This window comes from Macaca nemestrina, chromosome 1 (genome assembly GCF_043159975.1).
Source record: "Macaca nemestrina isolate mMacNem1 chromosome 1, mMacNem.hap1, whole genome shotgun sequence".
Classification (NCBI taxonomy): domain Eukaryota; kingdom Metazoa; phylum Chordata; class Mammalia; order Primates; family Cercopithecidae; genus Macaca; species Macaca nemestrina.
This window is the reverse complement of record NC_092125.1, coordinates 171619866-171638679: the sequence shown is the minus strand read 5'-3', so window position 1 is coordinate 171638679 and position 18814 is coordinate 171619866. Positions and strand designations below refer to the sequence as shown.

At 41.0% G+C, this 18814-nt stretch overlaps 1 protein-coding gene and 1 pseudogene across 6 annotated transcripts in view; both read left to right on the top strand.

Annotated features, from left to right (window-relative positions):
• Positions 1–18814, top strand: part of LOC105495168 (PATJ crumbs cell polarity complex component) — a 428227-nt gene that overhangs the window by 292353 nt on the left and 117060 nt on the right. For all 6 annotated transcript variants that reach the window (XM_011764431.2, XM_011764430.2, XM_011764432.2 and 3 more), the window contains 2 exons: positions 2434–2506; positions 16237–16329. In XM_011764431.2, coding sequence (XP_011762733.2) covers positions 2434–2506; positions 16237–16329 — 166 coding nt within the window. The remainder of the gene's footprint in view (positions 1–2433; positions 2507–16236; positions 16330–18814) is intronic.
• Positions 2513–16329, top strand: LOC139362024 (ragulator complex protein LAMTOR5 pseudogene; annotated as a pseudogene).

Sequence of the window (18814 nt, the reverse complement as noted above, 5' to 3'; positions counted from 1 at the left end):
TGTCTCCTTATTGAAGAGAGTTGTCATTACATCCCACCCCAACCCACCCCACCATTCATTCTTTTTTTTTTTTTTTCAATAACTGTGTTAAGCACAAACACTTGCCAGGCACTATGTTACCCCTAGATAGTGTCATAGGGAGTAGGATGGACATGAGTCCTGTCCTTGGAATGCTTCCCATCCAGAGAGAAATTCAAATTTGGAGCAAATGTTCACACAAATCAGTTAGGTAAAATATGAAAGAAACAGACCTATAACAGCAATCATTGTCTAGGGTACTATGAGCATATTAAGAAGCCTGGAAGGCTTGTTTTAGGAAATGACATTTATGGTGAGCTATGAAGAAGAAATAGGAGTAAATCAGCCAAAGTATTTGTCAAGCAGAGCAGAAGAGAATAGGGTAAGAGAAGACCTTGAGGCGGGTAGATCTTGGCTCATCTAAGAAGTGGAAAGAAAGTCTGTGCAGCTGGACTGGGGCATAAGTGAGCAAGGGGAAGAAGCACTAGAGGGGGCCAGAGATGGGGGCTGGGACCTCTGAGCTTCCTTATCAACTTTGAGCTTGATCCTAAGTGCATTAAGAAGCCATAAGAAGGGGTTAGAAATATGATCAGTTTTATGTGTTAGAATCATAATAACTTTGCTGGGTGGAGAATGGGTTGGAGAGAGGATGTAACTGAGTTGCTCTTACATGCAGGTGAGAAATGATGATGGCTTATAGATAGGATAGGATGGAAAGAAGTGGAAAGATCCAAGGTATGTGTTGAAGGTAAAATCCTTAAGACTTGCTGGTTGGAAGTACAGTTGAGGGAAGAGAATTTTCAAGAATGACCCCTGGTTCCTGGTTGAACAACTGGACAGATGTTGTTGACATTTACTCTAGTGGAGAGAATTGGCTGTGAAACCATATGGTGACTAAGTGGGATAAAAAAGCTCTATTTTATTTGAGATGCTTGTAAGACATCTAGTGGAGATATAAAGTAAGAGTGGGTATGCAGGTCCTAGTCCTAAGCTCAAAAGATTTGGGCTAAATATGTGGATTTGGAAGACAACGATATATAGAATAGTCTTTGAATTTAAGGGAAGGGAATAATTCACCTAGTTAGAGGTCATTGAACTCACATTGGAGGGGAAGGATGGGTGGGGTATAAATTAAATAAAGAATACAAAAATTAGCCAGGTGTGGTGGTGCATGCCTGTAATCCCAGCTACTCCGGAGGCTGAGGCAGGAGAATCGACTGAACTCAGGAGGTGGGGGCTGCAGTGAGCCGAGATTGTGCCATTGCACTCCAGCCTAGGTGACAGAATAAGACTCCATCTCAAAAAAAAAAAAAAAAAAGAAGAAGAAGAAAGGAAGGAAGGGAGGGAGGGAGGAAAGGGAAGAAAAAAGAGAAAGAAAGGCATTTCAAGAAAAGGCAGTGACATGATTAAATCAAAGGAAGAATGGTCACATAATCCAATTGGTGAAAACTAAAGCATACAGTGGGGTTGGATTTTGAATGCCCTCCCAAGTCAGGCAGTAGCTGTTCTATATACATGGGTCATATGGAGAGAAATCTGTAAACAGTCTAAGAACTTTACATATCAGCAGGAAGCATTTTTTGTGAGCTTCCTTGGTTTATATTGTGAAACATAAAAGCAAACTTCACATAAATCTTGAGATAATTATGTTGGTTGTGCATCATAATGGGTATAATGACTATAAAGGAGAGTCATTATCTCCCACAGACCACTGCCAACCATTTGCTAGTAATGTGGTGGAAATAGGTCCAAATAATCAGAACCAGTATTGTAGGAGTTGTATGCCTGTCACCCTGGTGATGAGGTTTCAGCTGCCATCTACTCTACTCCATTGGGATGAGGAGGAGGAGAATTCACCTAACCACAAAGCATTTTCTGTCTGGAGCTCTGCCCTCCCCATCAATCACTCCTCCTCATACTCCACCTTGCAGGCCTATTGTAGACACCCCATCATCCTTCATTTGCAAAACAGAGTTAGAAGCCAAGTGAGGAGGCTGGGATCCTTTCCAGTTCAAAGAACAAAACGCTCCAGACATTAATGGGGCCTAAAGGTTGCACATGGCCATTTGAAAAATTTATACTCCACAGTGCTGAAAGAGCCAAAGCCTTTCCAAACTTATCCTCTGCAGCACCTGACTTACTAAATGGGATTTGAGTAACTCCTAACATCATCACTCTTTGTCACTAATAATTGCATCTTAGTATCCCTTGAGCAGTACATCTTTTTTTGTGCGTAGTAACTTTGCATGGTTGGAAGCTATATATATGGAAGCTATATATATTTATATATATATTTATTTAATTCTATGATGCTGTGTGTGCATTTTCAACTGAGAACTTAGGAAGTATTTATAATTTGAGCCAGGAACTTAGCATTTACTGTGTACTGATTCTGCCTATTTCAACATTTCACAGAAACGAGGATGCAGTCAATCAGATGGCCGTTCCTCCCTTTCTAGTGCCATCAAGTTCTCCATCTTCTATTGAGGTAAGGTTGTTTCTAATTAGCTCTTAGTATATTCGATGGGTTTGTCATGAGCATTTTCCCCAAATCTGACATTTTTGATATTCATTATTTGGTATTCCAAATTCATGGAAAATTTCCCTGACCAAAATAGAAAGTATTGAGGTATTGATTATAAAGCAGTTTTTTAGTAAATATATTAGAACCTAACATATAAGTATTACCTTCCTCAGAGTTGCTCAAGGTCTCCTCTAAATATATAATTTTGTTCTAATTGGGCATTTCAGAATTTACAAGAAAATTCTCTTTGTTTATGACTGAATTGTACCCCTTTCTTTATGGTTTTGAAATACTTTAATACCTGTGATCAAGGTGCCTTTAAATAATTACTTTCATCTGTGAATGGAGAAATTACTGGTGTAACAAGATTGCTGTAATATTGGTCAGCTTCCGGAGTAGATAGAGATAGAACTGTGTAATCAGTTTGTCTCCCCAGCTGAGGGAATATTCCTTCTCTTCTCATTTTATATTTATTGAATTATTTTTTAACTCCAAGAAGAAATACATACTTATTGTTACTAATTAAATAGTGCAGGGTTATTCAAAGAAATCTTAATTTTTCTTTCACTACCTCCCTAAGGAAGTTAATGTTCACTATTCAGTATCTTTTCATACTTTTTCCTTTGTTTCTACAGTAACCATAAATAGCTATATATAGTGTCCCTTTTAATAAAAATGTGATTGTGCAATACACATTATTTTTATTCTTTCAACAAGTGTTCAGGGTTCTGGGCTGGGGTGGACCATGGGTGGGATGGAGGCGACCTTGGAGCAGCGCTTAGAAGATACAATGAAGACTCCCTCCATTGTTGGAGTCCCGTGCCCAGATTCACAAGGACTTAATCTGGGTTGCCATGGGACCCTGTCAGATGAGCATGCTGGAGTGATATCTGTTCTAGCCCAGCAAGCAGCTAAGCTAACCTCTGACCCCACTGATATTCCTGTGGTGTGTCCAGCATCAGATAATGGGAGCATTATGATCCAGAAGCATGATGGCTTCACAGTGGCGGTACACAAAATGGCCTTTTGATGGCTCGTATCTGTTGTTCAGCAGCCTGTCATAGGAACTCCATCCTACCTATGTGAGTTATCTTGTAGAACTACTAAAGTTCCAGTAGTTAGGCCATTTATTTAATGTGCAATGGGCACTTTTCAATTTACGTAAGAGTAAGTTGCTCTTAACACTATGGACTGACCTATCAAGCTATTAGTAAGAAAGGATCGTGTTGTGAAGCAGCCGGTCCAGGTCACTTTGTATATAGAATTTTGCTGTATTCAATAACTCCATTTGGAGGGGGAAAAAAACCACAAAAAACAAGTGTTCAATGAGTGCGTATTATTTGTTAAGCACTCTTTTGGGCATTAGAGGTCTAGGTGTGAATAAAACAGATGAGGCTTCCTACCAATTTGTTATCTTTCTGTCTTCATGATTGAAGACACAAAGATACAAATTAAGAAATAAATAAACCAAAAGAATTATCATATAGTAGTCAGTGCCTTGGAGAGAATTAAAGTGGGGAATGTGATCACTTTGCTGAGTTCCAGAGAAGGCCACTTGTGTAGCCGAAACACAGGTTATCAAGAAAGGAGTCTGGTATAAGGAAGGTGATTTATTCCAAAGCTAGCTTTGGGGAAGGGAGTACAGGCTTCCTGCTTTAAGGGTAACTGCTTCACTTTTGGAGCAGAAAGCTGGCACTTTTAAAAGGCAGAGGAGGAAATGAGCAGGGGGAGGTCCATGTGCTAGCTCCGGTGTCTTATCTACAGGGCAGTCGAGCTGGTGACTGCTGGTGCCTTCTTGTGCAGAACTAGGCCAAAAACTCCCCAGATGGGAGAGAGTTTCATATCTCTCGAGGTAGTCTCCTGGTCGGGGGGTGGGGGCCCATAGAAATCAGCTGTTACTGATCCAGGCAACCTCCTGGTGAGTGAGGGTTCCTTTCTGGATCTCGCCCAAGCACATAGTTAGATGAACTTGCTCTCTAGGGAGCGTCTGGTGAAGGGGAGGTAAAAGGCTATATTTGCATTTCTTTTTTTTTTTTTTCGAGATGGAGTCTCACCCTGTCATCCAGGCGTAGTGCAGTGGCGTGATCTCAGCTCATTGCAACCTCTGCCTCTCGGGTTCAAGTGATTCTCCTGCCTCAGCCTTCCGAGTAGCTGGGATTACAGGCGCACACTACCACGCCCGGCTAATTTTTGTGTTTTTAGTAGAGACGGGGTTTCACCATGTTGGCCAGGCTGGTCTTGAATTCCTGAACTCAGATGATCCCCCTGCCTGGGCCTCCCAAAAGCGCTGGGATTACAGGCATGACCCTATGTTTGCATTTCTAAAGGGCTAAGTAGGAAGTGGGAAACTGGGGGAATGAGGAGAAAAGAGAGAGAAAAAAATAATTATCTCTCAGAAAAATGGGAGTACTTAGTTACACTTGGGCAAGGTAAAATTTAAATAAGATAAAAATTAAAAGAAAAAGCCAGACATTCAGAAATAAGAGGGAGGAGCCTTCCCTGCTGAGTGGACAGAAATAGCTCTCAGGTGAGAATGAGCCGGGTCATATTTGAGGAATATGGCTGGAAGCATATTAGGAGCTGGGAGAGCAGTGGAATATGAGACAAGAGGGAGAGAAAGGCTGTGTAAGTCAGAGTTAGAAGTTTGGGTTTTATTCTATATGCAGAAGAAGGCACTGGAAGGATTTAAACAGGGGAGTGATGTGACCTGATACATAGTTTTAAAGGAACCATTTGGCTATTTAGGGCAAGAAAAATAACTTTTTTCTTCAACCCTCATAGGTTCTCAGTTGGAATGGACCCTTGTAACAAAAGATAGATTAACAAGAGCAAAACAAACAGCAGTTTAATGACATATGTATTTCTTATATACATGGCAAACACCCAGGGAATGAGTAGTTCTCAATGAGATAGATTTAAATTCTAGCTTAAATAGCATCTTCAACCAAAAAAAAATGGTAAATGTTTAGAGAAGTGACAAGACAAAGGAAGAGGACTTTGTCTCTAGGGGTGGCAACTTGAGGGAAGGCAAACAACTGGCAGATAAAGGCTAGTTGGTATAGCTTGCTCATGTAGATTCCCCTGGTGCCATCTCCAGGGGATACGCATTCTGTTTTGTCTTCAGGGTTTAACCTTTGTTTTCCCTGATTCAGAGGGAGGCAGATATCTTTTGTCTTTACATATCTATGTCCTGCTTTTAGACAAATAGAGGGAGAGCAGAAGGTTTTCCTGCATCTGCTTCTTCCTAATTGCCTTCAGCTCAATGATCCTTCCTTTTTAGACTGGCATATTCTCATCTCCCACAGCTGCTAGGTAGGGAATGGGTTGGTAGGAAGATAAAAGTAATATGCTAAAAGGCAAAAGCCCCAGTGAGGCCCTAATGTGGCTTGGATGAAGTGTTGGTATCGGAAGCAATGAAAAGAGCACATTCCTGATGTTTTGGAGGTTGAGTCAAACTTGATTAATTAAACAAGGGAGCTGGGGGAAGTAGAGAATCATGGATAAACCTAGATTTTTGGCTTGAACAACTGGATAGATAGTGGTACTATTTACTAGAGTCTTTGAAAGAATAGCTGTTCTGAAAATTTAGAAGACTGATTTTATTTTTAAAACAAGCAGGCTAGTATGTAAAATAAAAAGTACAGCTAGTATGTAAAATAAAGCAGGCTAGTATGTAAAAAATATGTAAAGTATAAATAATGCCAGCCTTAAGTTTCAAGAACATTATCACATATCTTAATCAAATTTGTGTGCCATTATTTGTATTTCATTTTCAAAAATAATGAAATCACATTAGGCATTTAAATGTATAAATAAATAATAAATCCCTTTCTCTAACAGCATATGCCATGCGGGTGATGTTTCTATTGAACCATCACAATTTGATTATATTCTAGAGAGGGCTTTTTAGTTCTGCTCTGGACTATTGGCTCTAGTAACTGCTACCAAATGATGAATGCCACCCCTCCTGTGGGCGGTATAGGAAGAGTACCCATATTCTTTGGTTTCCTGACCTCTTTCTTTTCCCTTCCCATTTGCCTATGTGGACCCTCTTAGTATATATCTTTTTCCCTCTTAGATGTTTCTCGTGAGTACTAAAGCATAACTCATATCCAGCATATGGCTAAAAGAGACAGCCCATTTAAATCATAACCAGATAGATGAAATAGAGCCATATCATTATTAAATTGGACCTGGTAATAATAATTCAGCATTATTAAGTAGCAGTTTTATTATATGCTAATGGTATCTCATATTTATTTCTTTATTCAGCAAATGTTTATTGAACTATTTTTTTAAAAAAAGACAAGATCTTGTTCTGTAGCCCAGGCTAGAGTTCTGTGGTGCTGTCATGGCTCACTGCAGCCTCAAACTCCTGAGCTCATGCAATCCTCCTGCCTCACCTCCCAAGTAGCTGGGACCATAGGCACATACCATTATGCTTGGCTAATTTTTAAATTTTTTGTAGAGACAGGATCTCGCCATGTTACCCAGGCTGGTCTTGAACTTCTGTCTTCAAGTAGTCCTCCCACCTCAGCCTCCCAAAGTGCTGAGATTACAGGTGTGAGCTACTGAGCCTAGCGTCATTGAGCTCTTATTATGTGTCAGTGCTCTAGACCTGATGGGTATCACAGAGAACAAAATTATTTCATGCAGTTCTGTGCTAGTAGACTGAGCAAGAGTGCTAATAAAACATTGAGCAAGAAGTCTGACGATGTGGGTTTTGGTTTTGGCTCTACTAATTACCTATGGGCATATAACCTTGGGAGGCAGTTAACCTCCCAAAGTCTGTCTTTTTCTGTAAAGCCAGGTTAATAGCCTCCCCTGCGTATGTCAAAGGGTAGCTATGAGGGCCAGGTGTAAAAATATTTTATCCCTACAGCTATATATATTTATAAGGGATTGTGATGCAGTACTTGTGGTAATTATAATACCATTGGTGCAATTCTACAGCATAGCGATGTGAACATAAGCTTGGATGTCAGACAGAGCCAAGTCTTAATCAGTATTCTACCATTTACTAGCAGAGTGAACTTGAGCCAGTTACGCTCTATAAACTTCAATTCCTCACGTTTAAAATGGGTTTAATAATAATAATTAATTCTATGGACTTGTTAGAAGTATTAAGTAATGTTTTTAAAAGGCTTAGCACTATTCCTGGCACATGGTAAGACCTCATTTTTGTTGTGATTGCACTTATATTATCACAGCCCTCTAGTTGAACTCCCAGCCTCCAGCATCTTCCATTTTTAATAGTTATATAAAAAACAGGATTTTTTTCCTTTTAAAAACTAAATTGATACATAAAAATTGTATATATTTATCATATACAACGTGATGGCTTTTTTTGTTTGGTTTTGTTTTTGGGGGGGGTTAGTTTTTGAGACAGGATCTGGCTCTGTTGCCAGGCTGGAGTGCAGTGGCATGATCTCAGCTCACTGCATCCTTGACCTCCCAGGCTCAAACAACCTTCCTGCCTCAGCCTCCTGAACAGCTAGGACTATAGGCACGCACCACCGTGCCTGGCTATTATAAAATTTTTTGCAGAGACAGAATCTCACTATGTTGCCTACGCCCCATCTGCTGGGCTCGAGAGATCCTTCCACCTCAGCCCCTCAAAAGTGCTGGAATTAAAGGACTGAGCCACTGCACCTGGCCAACATGATGTTTTGAAATATGTGTATGTTGTAGAATGGCTAAATCGAGATAATTAACATATGTATTTCCTCACGTACTTATTTTTGTGGTGAGAACAGTTGAAATCTACTTTCTTAGAGATTTTCAAGAATACAATACATTGTTATACATTGTTATTAACTCTGGTCACCCTGTTGTACACTAGATCTCTAGAACTTATTACTCTAACTGAAATTTTGCATCCTCTGACCAACATCTCTTCCACCTCCACCCCATCCACCAGCCCCTGGTCACCACCACTACTCTCTGTTTCTATGAGTTCAACTTTTTAGATTCCACATTTAAATCCCAGAGGATCTGAATTTCATTCTTTGGTTTTGGAACTGTTGAAGGCGTTTTGAACAATGAAACAATTTGATCAAGGCTGTACTCCAGGAAGATTAGTCTAATAGCAATGTTAAAGACGTCTTGAAGAGGGAAACCCAATTAAGAAGTCATTGCTGTCGTCTAGTAAGAGGTACTGAGGGCTCAAATAACTTGTGTTCTGACATATTTATTCCATTTATTGACAGGACAGCCTAAATCTTTTAGAATATCTTCATACAAACAAGGACCTCCTTTTTGCTTTCTTAGAAGTTGTGCTTTTTTAAGTACTAACTGAGATGGAACAGGCCTCATAAAAATCATGGAAGTTGATCACATAGGGAGTTCCATTAGCATAATTTCCATTTTATTTTAATTTTGCCCTGCTTTTCTAGAATTCTGAGCAGCCTAGTAAATAAGCTCATGTTTGGGGTTAGAAGAAAGAAATTCAGTTTGTCCCATCTGGTAAACAAGGCTTTGCAGAAAGAAATATTTGTGAATTTAGGTTGGCAATGAGACTAAAATTATTTTATGTGTTTTCTAAAAGAACATTGGATTTAGAAATTATGGGAATGGGGCCGGGCGCGGTGGCTCAAGCCTGTAATCCCAGCACTTTGGGAGGCCGAGACGGGCGGATCACGAGGTCAGGAGATCGAGACCATCCTGGCGAACACGGTGAAACCCCGTCTCTACTAAAGAAATACAAAAAACTAGCCGGGCGAGGTGGCGGGCGCCTGTAGTCCCAGCTACTCTGGAGGCTGAGGCCAGAGAATGGCATGAACCCGGGAGGCGGAGCTTGCAGTGAGCTGAGATCCGGCCACTGCACTCCAGCCTGGGCTACAGAGCGAGACTCCGTCTCAAAAAAAAAAAAAAAAAAAAAGAAATTATGGGAATGGGCCAGGCACGGTGGCTCACACCTGTAATCCCAACACTCTGGGAGGCCAAGGCGGGCGGATCATCTGAGGTCAGGAGTTCAAGACCAGTCTGGCCAACATGGCAAAACCCCATCTCTACTAAAAAAATATAAAAATTAGCAGGGTGTGGTGGCACGCACCTGTAATCTCAGCTACTCAGGAGGCTGAGGCTAGAGAATCGCTTGAACCCGGGAGGCAGAGGTTGCAGTGAGCCGAGATCATACCACTGTATACCAGCCTGGGCGACAGAGTGAGACTCAGTCTCAAAAAAAAAAAAAAAAAAAGGAAGAAAATATGGGAATGGCAAAATTTGTACTAAACATAAGTTTTATTTTTAAAAAAACTTTCAATCTTATTAGGGAGTTATAATTGCTATTTTTTTAAATTTACTTTGCTTAGTATCATTTTAAATCAATGAAAAGGAAAACAGTTGTATATACTAGTATACTCTTGTTATGTTAAATGAGAAAACAGGGTAGGGAACAAAATTACTGAACATTTATCTAATTAGAAATGTTTTTTTGGCCGGGTGTGGTGGCTCATGCCTGTAATCTCAGCACTTTGGGAGGCCAAGGCAGGCGGATCACCTGAGGTCGGGAATTTGAGGCCAGCCTGACCACCATGGAGAAACCCCGTCTCTACTAAAAATACAAAATTAGCCAGGTGTGGTGGCGCATGCCTGTCATCCCGGCTATTCGGGAGGCTGAGGCAGGAGAATCGCTTGAACCTGGGAGGCGGAGGTTGCAGTGAGCTGAGATGGTGCCATTGCACTCCAGCCTGGGCAACAAGAGTGAAACTCCATCTCAAAAAAAGAAGAAAAAAGGAAATGGTTTTTCAATCCACAATAACGTCCTTAACAAATTTAACTTTTATTGAAAGTCTACTCTCAAATAAAATAGCATTCTTGCTATCAAGATTTCACTGTTCAGTTTGAAGAAAACTATAGACAAATGGTGGGTATTAAAAAAAAAAAAGAGTTTAAAATAATAAGGGTTATCGCTTCTGCAATCACTTATGTGGAAGATTTTGGGAGAGCCCAGGGGAGGGAATTTGGAACTTCCCGAAGGTCTGAAAAAGACTAACCTCAGTGGGGGTCGATCCACAGACCTTACAAGTCTTGCCTTTTCTGTTTGTTCATCTACAAAACATAATTCACTGTGGAATCCACTGACTGTGGTCTCATGGGGAGAGGTTGTTCTCCTTAAGTCGCTTGGCTGAGCAGACAGCTTTGGACAGGTGGTTTGAAGATCAGCAAGAGATGACAGGAACACCCAGCCATCCGGATTAGCTGAGTCATCTTGGGTGTCAACTGGCCCCCATCCGTCAGCCAGATGGTCCTCAAACCACTCTAATTCACTTGTGCCTTAGAAAACATGCTGCTGACCTGTTTTCCCTTTCCTATCTCAGACTGTTTGCTATTTTCCAAGCTCCTGGTGAGTGGGGTATTTTGAAGACTCCTTACCTCATGAGCCATTCTGTTCTCAGAGCAGAATCCACATTGTTGTGGCCAGGCACAGGGGCTCACGCCTGTAATCCCAGCACTTTGGGAGGTTATGGCGGGAGGAGTGCTTGAGCTCAGGAATTCAAGACCAGCCAAGGCAACATGGTGAAACCCCGTCTCTACAAAAAATGCAAAAAATTACCCAGGCGTGGTGGTGCACACATGTAGTCCCAGCTACTTGGGAGGCTGAGGTGGGAGGATCACCTGGGCCCAAGAGGTCGAGGCTGCAGTGAGCTGTGATCATGCCACTGCACTCCAGCCTGGGTGACAGAGTGAGATGGTGAAGAAAAAGGAAGGAAGGAAGGGAGGAAGGGAGGAAGGGAGGAAGGGAGGAGGGGAGGGAGGGAGGGAGGGAGGGAGGGGAAAAGGAAGAAAGAGAAAGAAAGGAAAGAAGGAGGAAAAGGAAAAGAGAAGAGTGGAAGGAGGAAAAGGAAAAGAGAAGAGAGGAAGTAAGAAAGGAAGGAAGGAGAGAGAAGAGAAAGAAAAGAAAAAAGAGAAAAGAAAAGAAAGAAGGAGGAAGGAAGGGATCCACATTGTTGTGTTCTGTACCTCATTTTAGCGTAAACATTACAACTTTAGCTCTCCTTGTGATGTAACATTAATGTAAACATTAAACTGTTACAAACTTTAGCTTTCCTAGAAAGTAAATGCTTTATTGCTATCCTCCCTCAATTCCAACTTCCTTTTTGCCTGACTCCCAACTCCATCTAGATTTAGACTTCAAACCCTCCTCTACAGAGTCATCTCAGACTAAGAAGAAAAGAGGGGAGGCGTAGTACCGTTAAAAGGAGTATGGAATTTGAAGTAAAACAGACCTAGAGTGAAAAATGAATCAGGCAATGGGAATGAATGAGGCCCAGATGCTCAATTCAAGGACCTTTCAGTCCCATCAGGGAGATCAGTTCTGCACATACATAATTAGGATACAAAAGAGATGAATGTTAAGTGACAGAGGAGGTTCAGGTAGAATGTTAGAATTTAGAGGAAGGAGACATGTCCCCCAGCTAAGGAGAAGGAAAAGATACAATGGAACAAGTGGCATTTGAGACCTGGCTTTGAATGATAAATTCTACTTCATTTGATCCTCTAGTTTCTAAGTGTGGCATGTAGTGTAAACATAGAGGGCGTTTTTTGACATCTTAAAGGATGCATAGACTATTTGGAACCTAGACTGCTTTGCCCATGTTTTCTTAAATTTTACAAGTTGACGCATCCCTTAAACAGCTGTTTTCTCCTCTACTTTAGTATTCATTTTATAAAGACCAAGAATATCTCATCTTCAATATGCATATTGCTGAGAAATATAAAAGTAAAGATTCCTCTAATTTATTTAAGGAACACTTTCCTTTCCCTAAGGAGACATGTGCATAATTAGATGAATGGTTTCAGCTGACCCCTCTTCATGTGAGAATCTCCGTCATCTGAGACCAGAGGTGGTGGCCATTTGCAGGGTTACTAATGGAACCTGTGGGTTTGTTCTACAGTCTAATGTGCTGCAGTCCACAAACACTGGCTAATTTTTTTTTTTTTTTTTTTTTTTTTTTTTTGAGACAAAAGGCTCTCTCTGTCGCCCAGGCTGGAGTGCAGTGGCATGATACCGGCTCACTGCAACCTCCGCCTCCCGGGTTCAAGCGATTCTCCTGCCTCAGCCTCCTGAGGATCTGGGGTTACAGGCACCCACCACCACGCCTGGCTAATTTTTTTGTATTTTTAGTAGAGACAGGGTTTCACCATCTTGGTCACTTGAACTCTTGACTTCGTGATCCACCTGCCTCAGCCTCCCAAAGTGCTGGGATTATAGGCATGAGCCACCACACCTGGCCCAACATCAACTATTTCAAAGCTCCACTTGGCCACCATAACCTCGCCAGGCTTTCTTCAGGGGCTCCCACAGCTTGCAGAACTAGACACACTAAGGAATTTGGACATTACAAGTTTTCCATAAATATTGATTTTTAATTCATTTGTTCAGAATTTCTGTTTCTAAAACTTACATTACCACTGTCAAAAATGCTGAAAATCTGTATGTTTTCAAGATGTATTAACTTGGGTATGTTTATTTTACATGGTAACTCCTTGATTATCCAAAATTCAATGAGAAGAGGATGTTCTATCTAATGCAATTTTCTGGTTTAAAAAATGCTAAGACATGTTTTTAAAAATCCATGGTCTATTAACAATAATTTTTTGAAAGATTATGGGTCTTATCTTCTGTAAGATCAGTTGTCAATACTCAATACTGAAAAGGAAGAATGAGAGAAAAATGAGAGCATCATTTATTGAGGGCCTAGCATGACCCTTTCCCAGCTTTGACTCTTGGATCTACCTTTCACTACCTGGAGTTGTTTAGCAAGTTATTTAAAATGTATCATTATCCTCATTTATGAATTGGGATCATGGTGGTACATACCCATAGCAGGTTATTAGGAAGACTATATGAGATAGTGCAAGAATAAAGAGTCTGCTTCAACAAAAAGCTAGAAACAGTTCTGTCAAATTCACATGGAAACAGAGAAAGAAAGAAAAGGCCAGGCATAGTGGCTCACGCCTGTAATCCCAGCACTCTGGGAGACTGAGGTGGGTGAATCACTTGAGGTCAGGAGTTTGAGACCAGCCTGGCCAACATGGTGAAACCCCGTCTCTACTAAAAATACAAAAATTAGCTGGGCGTGGTGGTGGGCACCTGTAATCTCAGCTACTCAGGAGGCTGAGGCAGGAGAATTGCTTGAACCCAGGAGGCAGAAGTTGCAGTGAGCCGAGATCATGCCACTGTACTCTAGCCTGGGTGACAGAGCGAGACTCCGTCTCAAAAAAAAAAAAAAGAAAGAAAATAAAATAGTAAATTATATTTAAAAGCTAGAAACAAAAGTTAACTGTACCTGGTGTTATGCAAATAGATATTTTACATATTAACTCATTAATCTTTTAAAGCAACCTTATAGGGTAGTATTTTTAATCTGGTATTTTATCTGCACTTTAAAAACAAGTTAAGTTACAGGTTGAGCATCCCAAATTTGAAGTTAGAAATGCTCCAACATCTGAAATTTGTTGAGCACTAACATGATGCTCCAAAGATATGCCCATTGAAGCATTCTGGATTTTAGATTTTTCATTTTGGTTTTGGGATGCTCAGCTGGTAAGTATAATTCAAACATTCCAAAATCTGAAAACATTTGAAGTCCAAAACATTTCCAAGCATTTTGGACAAGGGATACTTAACCTGTACTCAGGTTTGAAAGCAGCTTGCCCCAAGTCATATAATTGTAAGTGGCAAAGTTGAGATTTGAACCCAAATCTGCCCAATTCTAAAGTCCGTGCTGCTTGTTTTCTTTAATTTTTTTTTTCTTCTTTTAGGTGTTTCTCATAGTCTCCCCTTACTTTATGTTTAAATATGCAATTGTATGTGATAATTCTTCTCTAATGAAACAGCATAGAAATAATTAGTGCAAAATTACCCATTCCCTAATTCCACTCCCCAGAAGTAAGCAATCACACACACACACACACACACACACACACACACACACACACACGGAGTATGTTTTTTTTCTGAAAAGATTATCTTAATTTACATTCACTCAGTGGTGTATAAAAATTCCTCTCTCTCTGACATTACCAATATTGAATGTTCTTTTCCTATTTTGTTGTCCATTTGATAGTTGAAAGATTGCTCTCTTTGCTTTAATTGCATCAAATTATGAGTGAGATTGAATGTCTCAAAATCAAAACTATTTTCCCTATAAACTATTTCAGCCAAATTTGTAGTAATCCCAGGATGGTGGTGATTAAAAATAAAAGTCCAGGTAAGTACAATGTGGATATTCCATTTATCATTCTTACCCTTCCTTATATACCCCCAGAAAGTAAAGTAACTTCTAGTTAGTTAACAGTTAAGTACAATGTGGGTATTCCATTTCTCATCCTTATCCTCCCTTATATACCCCCAGAAAGTAAAGTAACTTCTAGTTAGTTAACTATAACATTTAATATGTCACAATTCAATTGAGGAGATACCTAATATGTTTTAGATTTTTAGTGGTATGTATTATTGCCAGGTGTCTCATTTATGTAAATACATATTTTCAGGATTCTGCAGGAAAAAGTCATGAAAGAAAACAAGTACTCAGTGCATTCATTAGTTCCATCAGTGTTAGGTAAACCGTGCCAGGCATGGTGATGGGACTTGATTTCAGAAATCAACAAGACACACTTTGAGAGGCTGAGGCAGGCAGATCACTTGAGGTCAGGACTTTGAGACCAGCCTGGCCAACATAGCAAAACCCCATCTACTAAAAATACAAAAATTAGCTAGTGTGGTGGCATGCACCTGTTGTCCCAGCTACTGAGGAAGCTGAGGCACAAGAATCACTTGAACCTGGAAGGCGAAGGTTGCAGTGAGCGGAGGTCATGCCACTGCACTTCAGCCTGGGCGATAGAGCAAGACTGTCTCCCCCAACAACAACAAAAAATTGCTTATTAAATTTTAAAGAGACATTATTTTTTATTAAATAAAAAAATAATAAAGAAATCAACGAGATAAACCCAGTCTCTTATCTCAAGCAGTTTAGTCATATACAAAATACAGTCAACTGACTCAGTGAGAAAGCTTGGGCTGGAGGTAACAGAATGGCTAACTCAAACTGGCCGAAGCAATAGGAAATGTATCAGCTGTCACAGAAGGTGGTTAAGGATAAGGCTGGGCTCCAAGTTTGCTCAGTCCAGTGACCTAGTTTGCCATCAGAGAACCAGTTCTTTCTATCTCTACCCTTGCTTTGTAACCCACAGGGTCAGCCTGATTCTAAGGCTGGTTCCCTCGTCGTCATGGCACAGCTGTCCATGGAAACTTGGGCTCATGCTCGCTTGTTAATTTGGGAGGTATAAGGACTTCTTGCGGCTCTCTTAAGATTAAGGAAAAACTTTTCCACACATCTCCAGCAAACGTCTCCTTATATTTCATTGGCCAGAACTGACAACATCTATTCCTGATCTGCCCATTCCTGACAAAATCATTGGGAAAAGAATAAGACTATCCTAGGCCGGTCCTTGGGTAGGGACCGGCTTTCCCTAAGGCCTGTATATGAGCAGCAGAGATAGATACCTGAAACAACAACAGCAAAACAGTCTTCTGCTAGAGAGAAAGAAAACAGAAGAGGCTTCCTCAGAGGAAACAGTGTCCACCACAACCACACAATGAGCAAACGACAGTGAGTATATGTACAATTCGAGGGAGTGTGAGTGAAGAATGACATCTTTGCCATTTTCTTTTTAATGTTCCATAGGATCAGAGCGGCACTGAACCTGTTAGTAGTGAGGAAGATGGCAGCCTCGAAGTTGGTATTAAACAATTGCCTGAAAGTGAAAGCTTCAAACTGGTGAGAATCTTGAGTATTTTTCATCCTGTGTTCTGTTTACGAATGTATCACTTATATTTTGTACCACCTTGGAAAGAACCACCTATCATGTTTGCTTCTCTCGGGAATCTTCGTCTCTGAGACGAGAAGCTATGTTATGTAGTGAGTGACCCATTGACTCTGAAAAAGAGCATCTTCTCTTACCTTGTTGACACCTGAATTGTGCTGTCTGAGATTAAGGAAGGAAACTCTCCTTTTTTTTTTTTTTTTTCCGATGGAGCCTCACTCTGTCACCCAGGCTGGAGCACAGTGGCTGGAGCACAGTGGCTGGAGCACAGTGGCTGGAGCACAGTGGTGCGATCATCTCGGCTCACTGCAACCTCTGCCTCCCAGGTTCAAGCGATTCTCTTGCCTTAGCCTCCTGAGTAGCTGGGACTACAGGTACATGCCACCATGTCCAGCTAATTTTTATATTTTTAGTAGAGATGGGGTTTCGCCGTGTTGGCCAGGCTGGTCTCGAACTCCTGACCTCAGATGATCCACCCGCCTCAGCCTTCCAAAGTGCTGAGATTACAGGTATGAGCCACTGCGCCTGGCCTGCAATTTCTCCTTTGTATCTGGCTTAATATTGGGTTTTTATAAGGCCAGAGCTGTGCTTAATTAGTCCTGGAGGCACAAGAAAAAAATGTTAAATTTATTCCATCGATTCCAAGCAAAGATACTTAAACTTACCCAGGGGCTAGGGTACATCCTTATGTACCCTAATTTTTGATATTTTATTATTTAATAGTTATTGAACATTTGTTGCATATCAGACACTGTGCTGTGTTCTGCATACATTTCCTGTTCTTTGATTTTCCTACACATGAGGAAACTGAGAGTTAGAGAAGTTAACTAACTTGCCAAAGGCCCCCAGCCAGTATGTAATAGGCTGGGAGATGGTTCCCCTACCCTCTGACTCCCATGCCTTGGCTCATCATCTGCTTTTCTGTTTTGTAGCCCAGCACTTCCAGGGTTAGACTACAAATTCTAGAAAGAAATGTAGGCTTTTTTCCCTCTGTGTTTAAAAATGCCCTACAAATCTCAAAGACTTAATCACTTAGGAGTGTCATCTAACTCTGATTTTATGACAGCTCAGAGTTTTTAATTTTGCTTCAGGGCATTTGAGAAATCATCCATTTATCCTCTTTCAGGTTTTGGAAAATATATATTGTGACTGCTACAGATTGCATGTCCTAGAAAGTGAGCTTATTCTGGTGGAAGGGAAAGGACGTTTCAGCAGGAGTGGAAATTGTAATGGGCCACTCATGAATAAACCCTCCGTGGGACCTGAGACCCCTGGCATTAAAAAATAGCAGCAGTTTATTTATCAGAGATTGACTAAAAAAAAAAAAAAAAAAAAAAAAAAAGGCCAGCACAGTGGCTCACGCCTGTAATCCCAACACTTTAGGAGGCCGAGGCGGGCAGATCACCTGAGGTGGGAATTGGAGACCAGCCTGACCAACATGGAGAAACCCGGTCTCTACTAAAAATGCAAAGTTAGCCGGGCGCGGTGGCACATGATTCTAATCCCAGCTACTTGGGAGGCTGAGGCAGGAGGATCGCTTGAACCTGGGAGGCGGAGATTGCGGTGAGCCAAGATCGCGCCATTACACTCCAGTCTGGGCAACAAGAGCGAACCTCCGCCTCAAAAAAAAAAAAAAAAAGAATAATGGCAGTAAAAGATTATGACTTCCCTTTCCAAAAGGTAGAATGCATTTTTGCACTAAAGGGAAATAAAGAACAGCAACAAATTTCAAACTGAAAGCCCCTTTACTTAAAAATATGTTAACTTGTTCTTTTTGGCACTGTATCTCCATAGTCAGGTTAGGGGAAAGTCTTTTAAAGCAACAGAATTTTGTAGGTAGGGGTCCCTGATTTCATCCACAGAGGAAATGGTAAAAAGAGTGAGACTACTCTCTTGCTTCCTGAAAGAGTCTGGTAGTCCCAGCCAGGCTCATGTGCAGGCCAAAGGTAAAAGCCATCCATCATCTACTCCCAGTTCCCAAGTAAGCAACACCAGTGATAGGGTTGCAAGTGTCAAGACGGTTGAAGAGGCAGAGGGCCTGGAGGCCTGAGGGTCCTTTTTAGACAATATTTCATACTGCACTTCACCAATTGCAGGCTTTCCCAAACCCATTGACTAGTGTCTGTCTTTTTCTACTCTGTTCCCTCCCTTACCCACTGTCTCTCCTTCTCGTCCTAGAGTTTCTTAATCACTGTTTTCAGTAAATCTATGCATGTTCTAGTTCAGGAAGGAAAGATAGCCTGAATTTGAACAACCTTTATGGCATAAATATAAATGGCCTGGCATAAAGTATTATTTAAGAGTGTCTGGCCGGGCACAGTGGCTCATGCCTGTAATCCCAGCACTTTGGGAGGCCGAGATGGGAGGATCACCTGAGGCCAGGAGTTCAAGACTAGCCTGACCAACATGGAGAAACCCCATCTCTACTAAAAATACAAA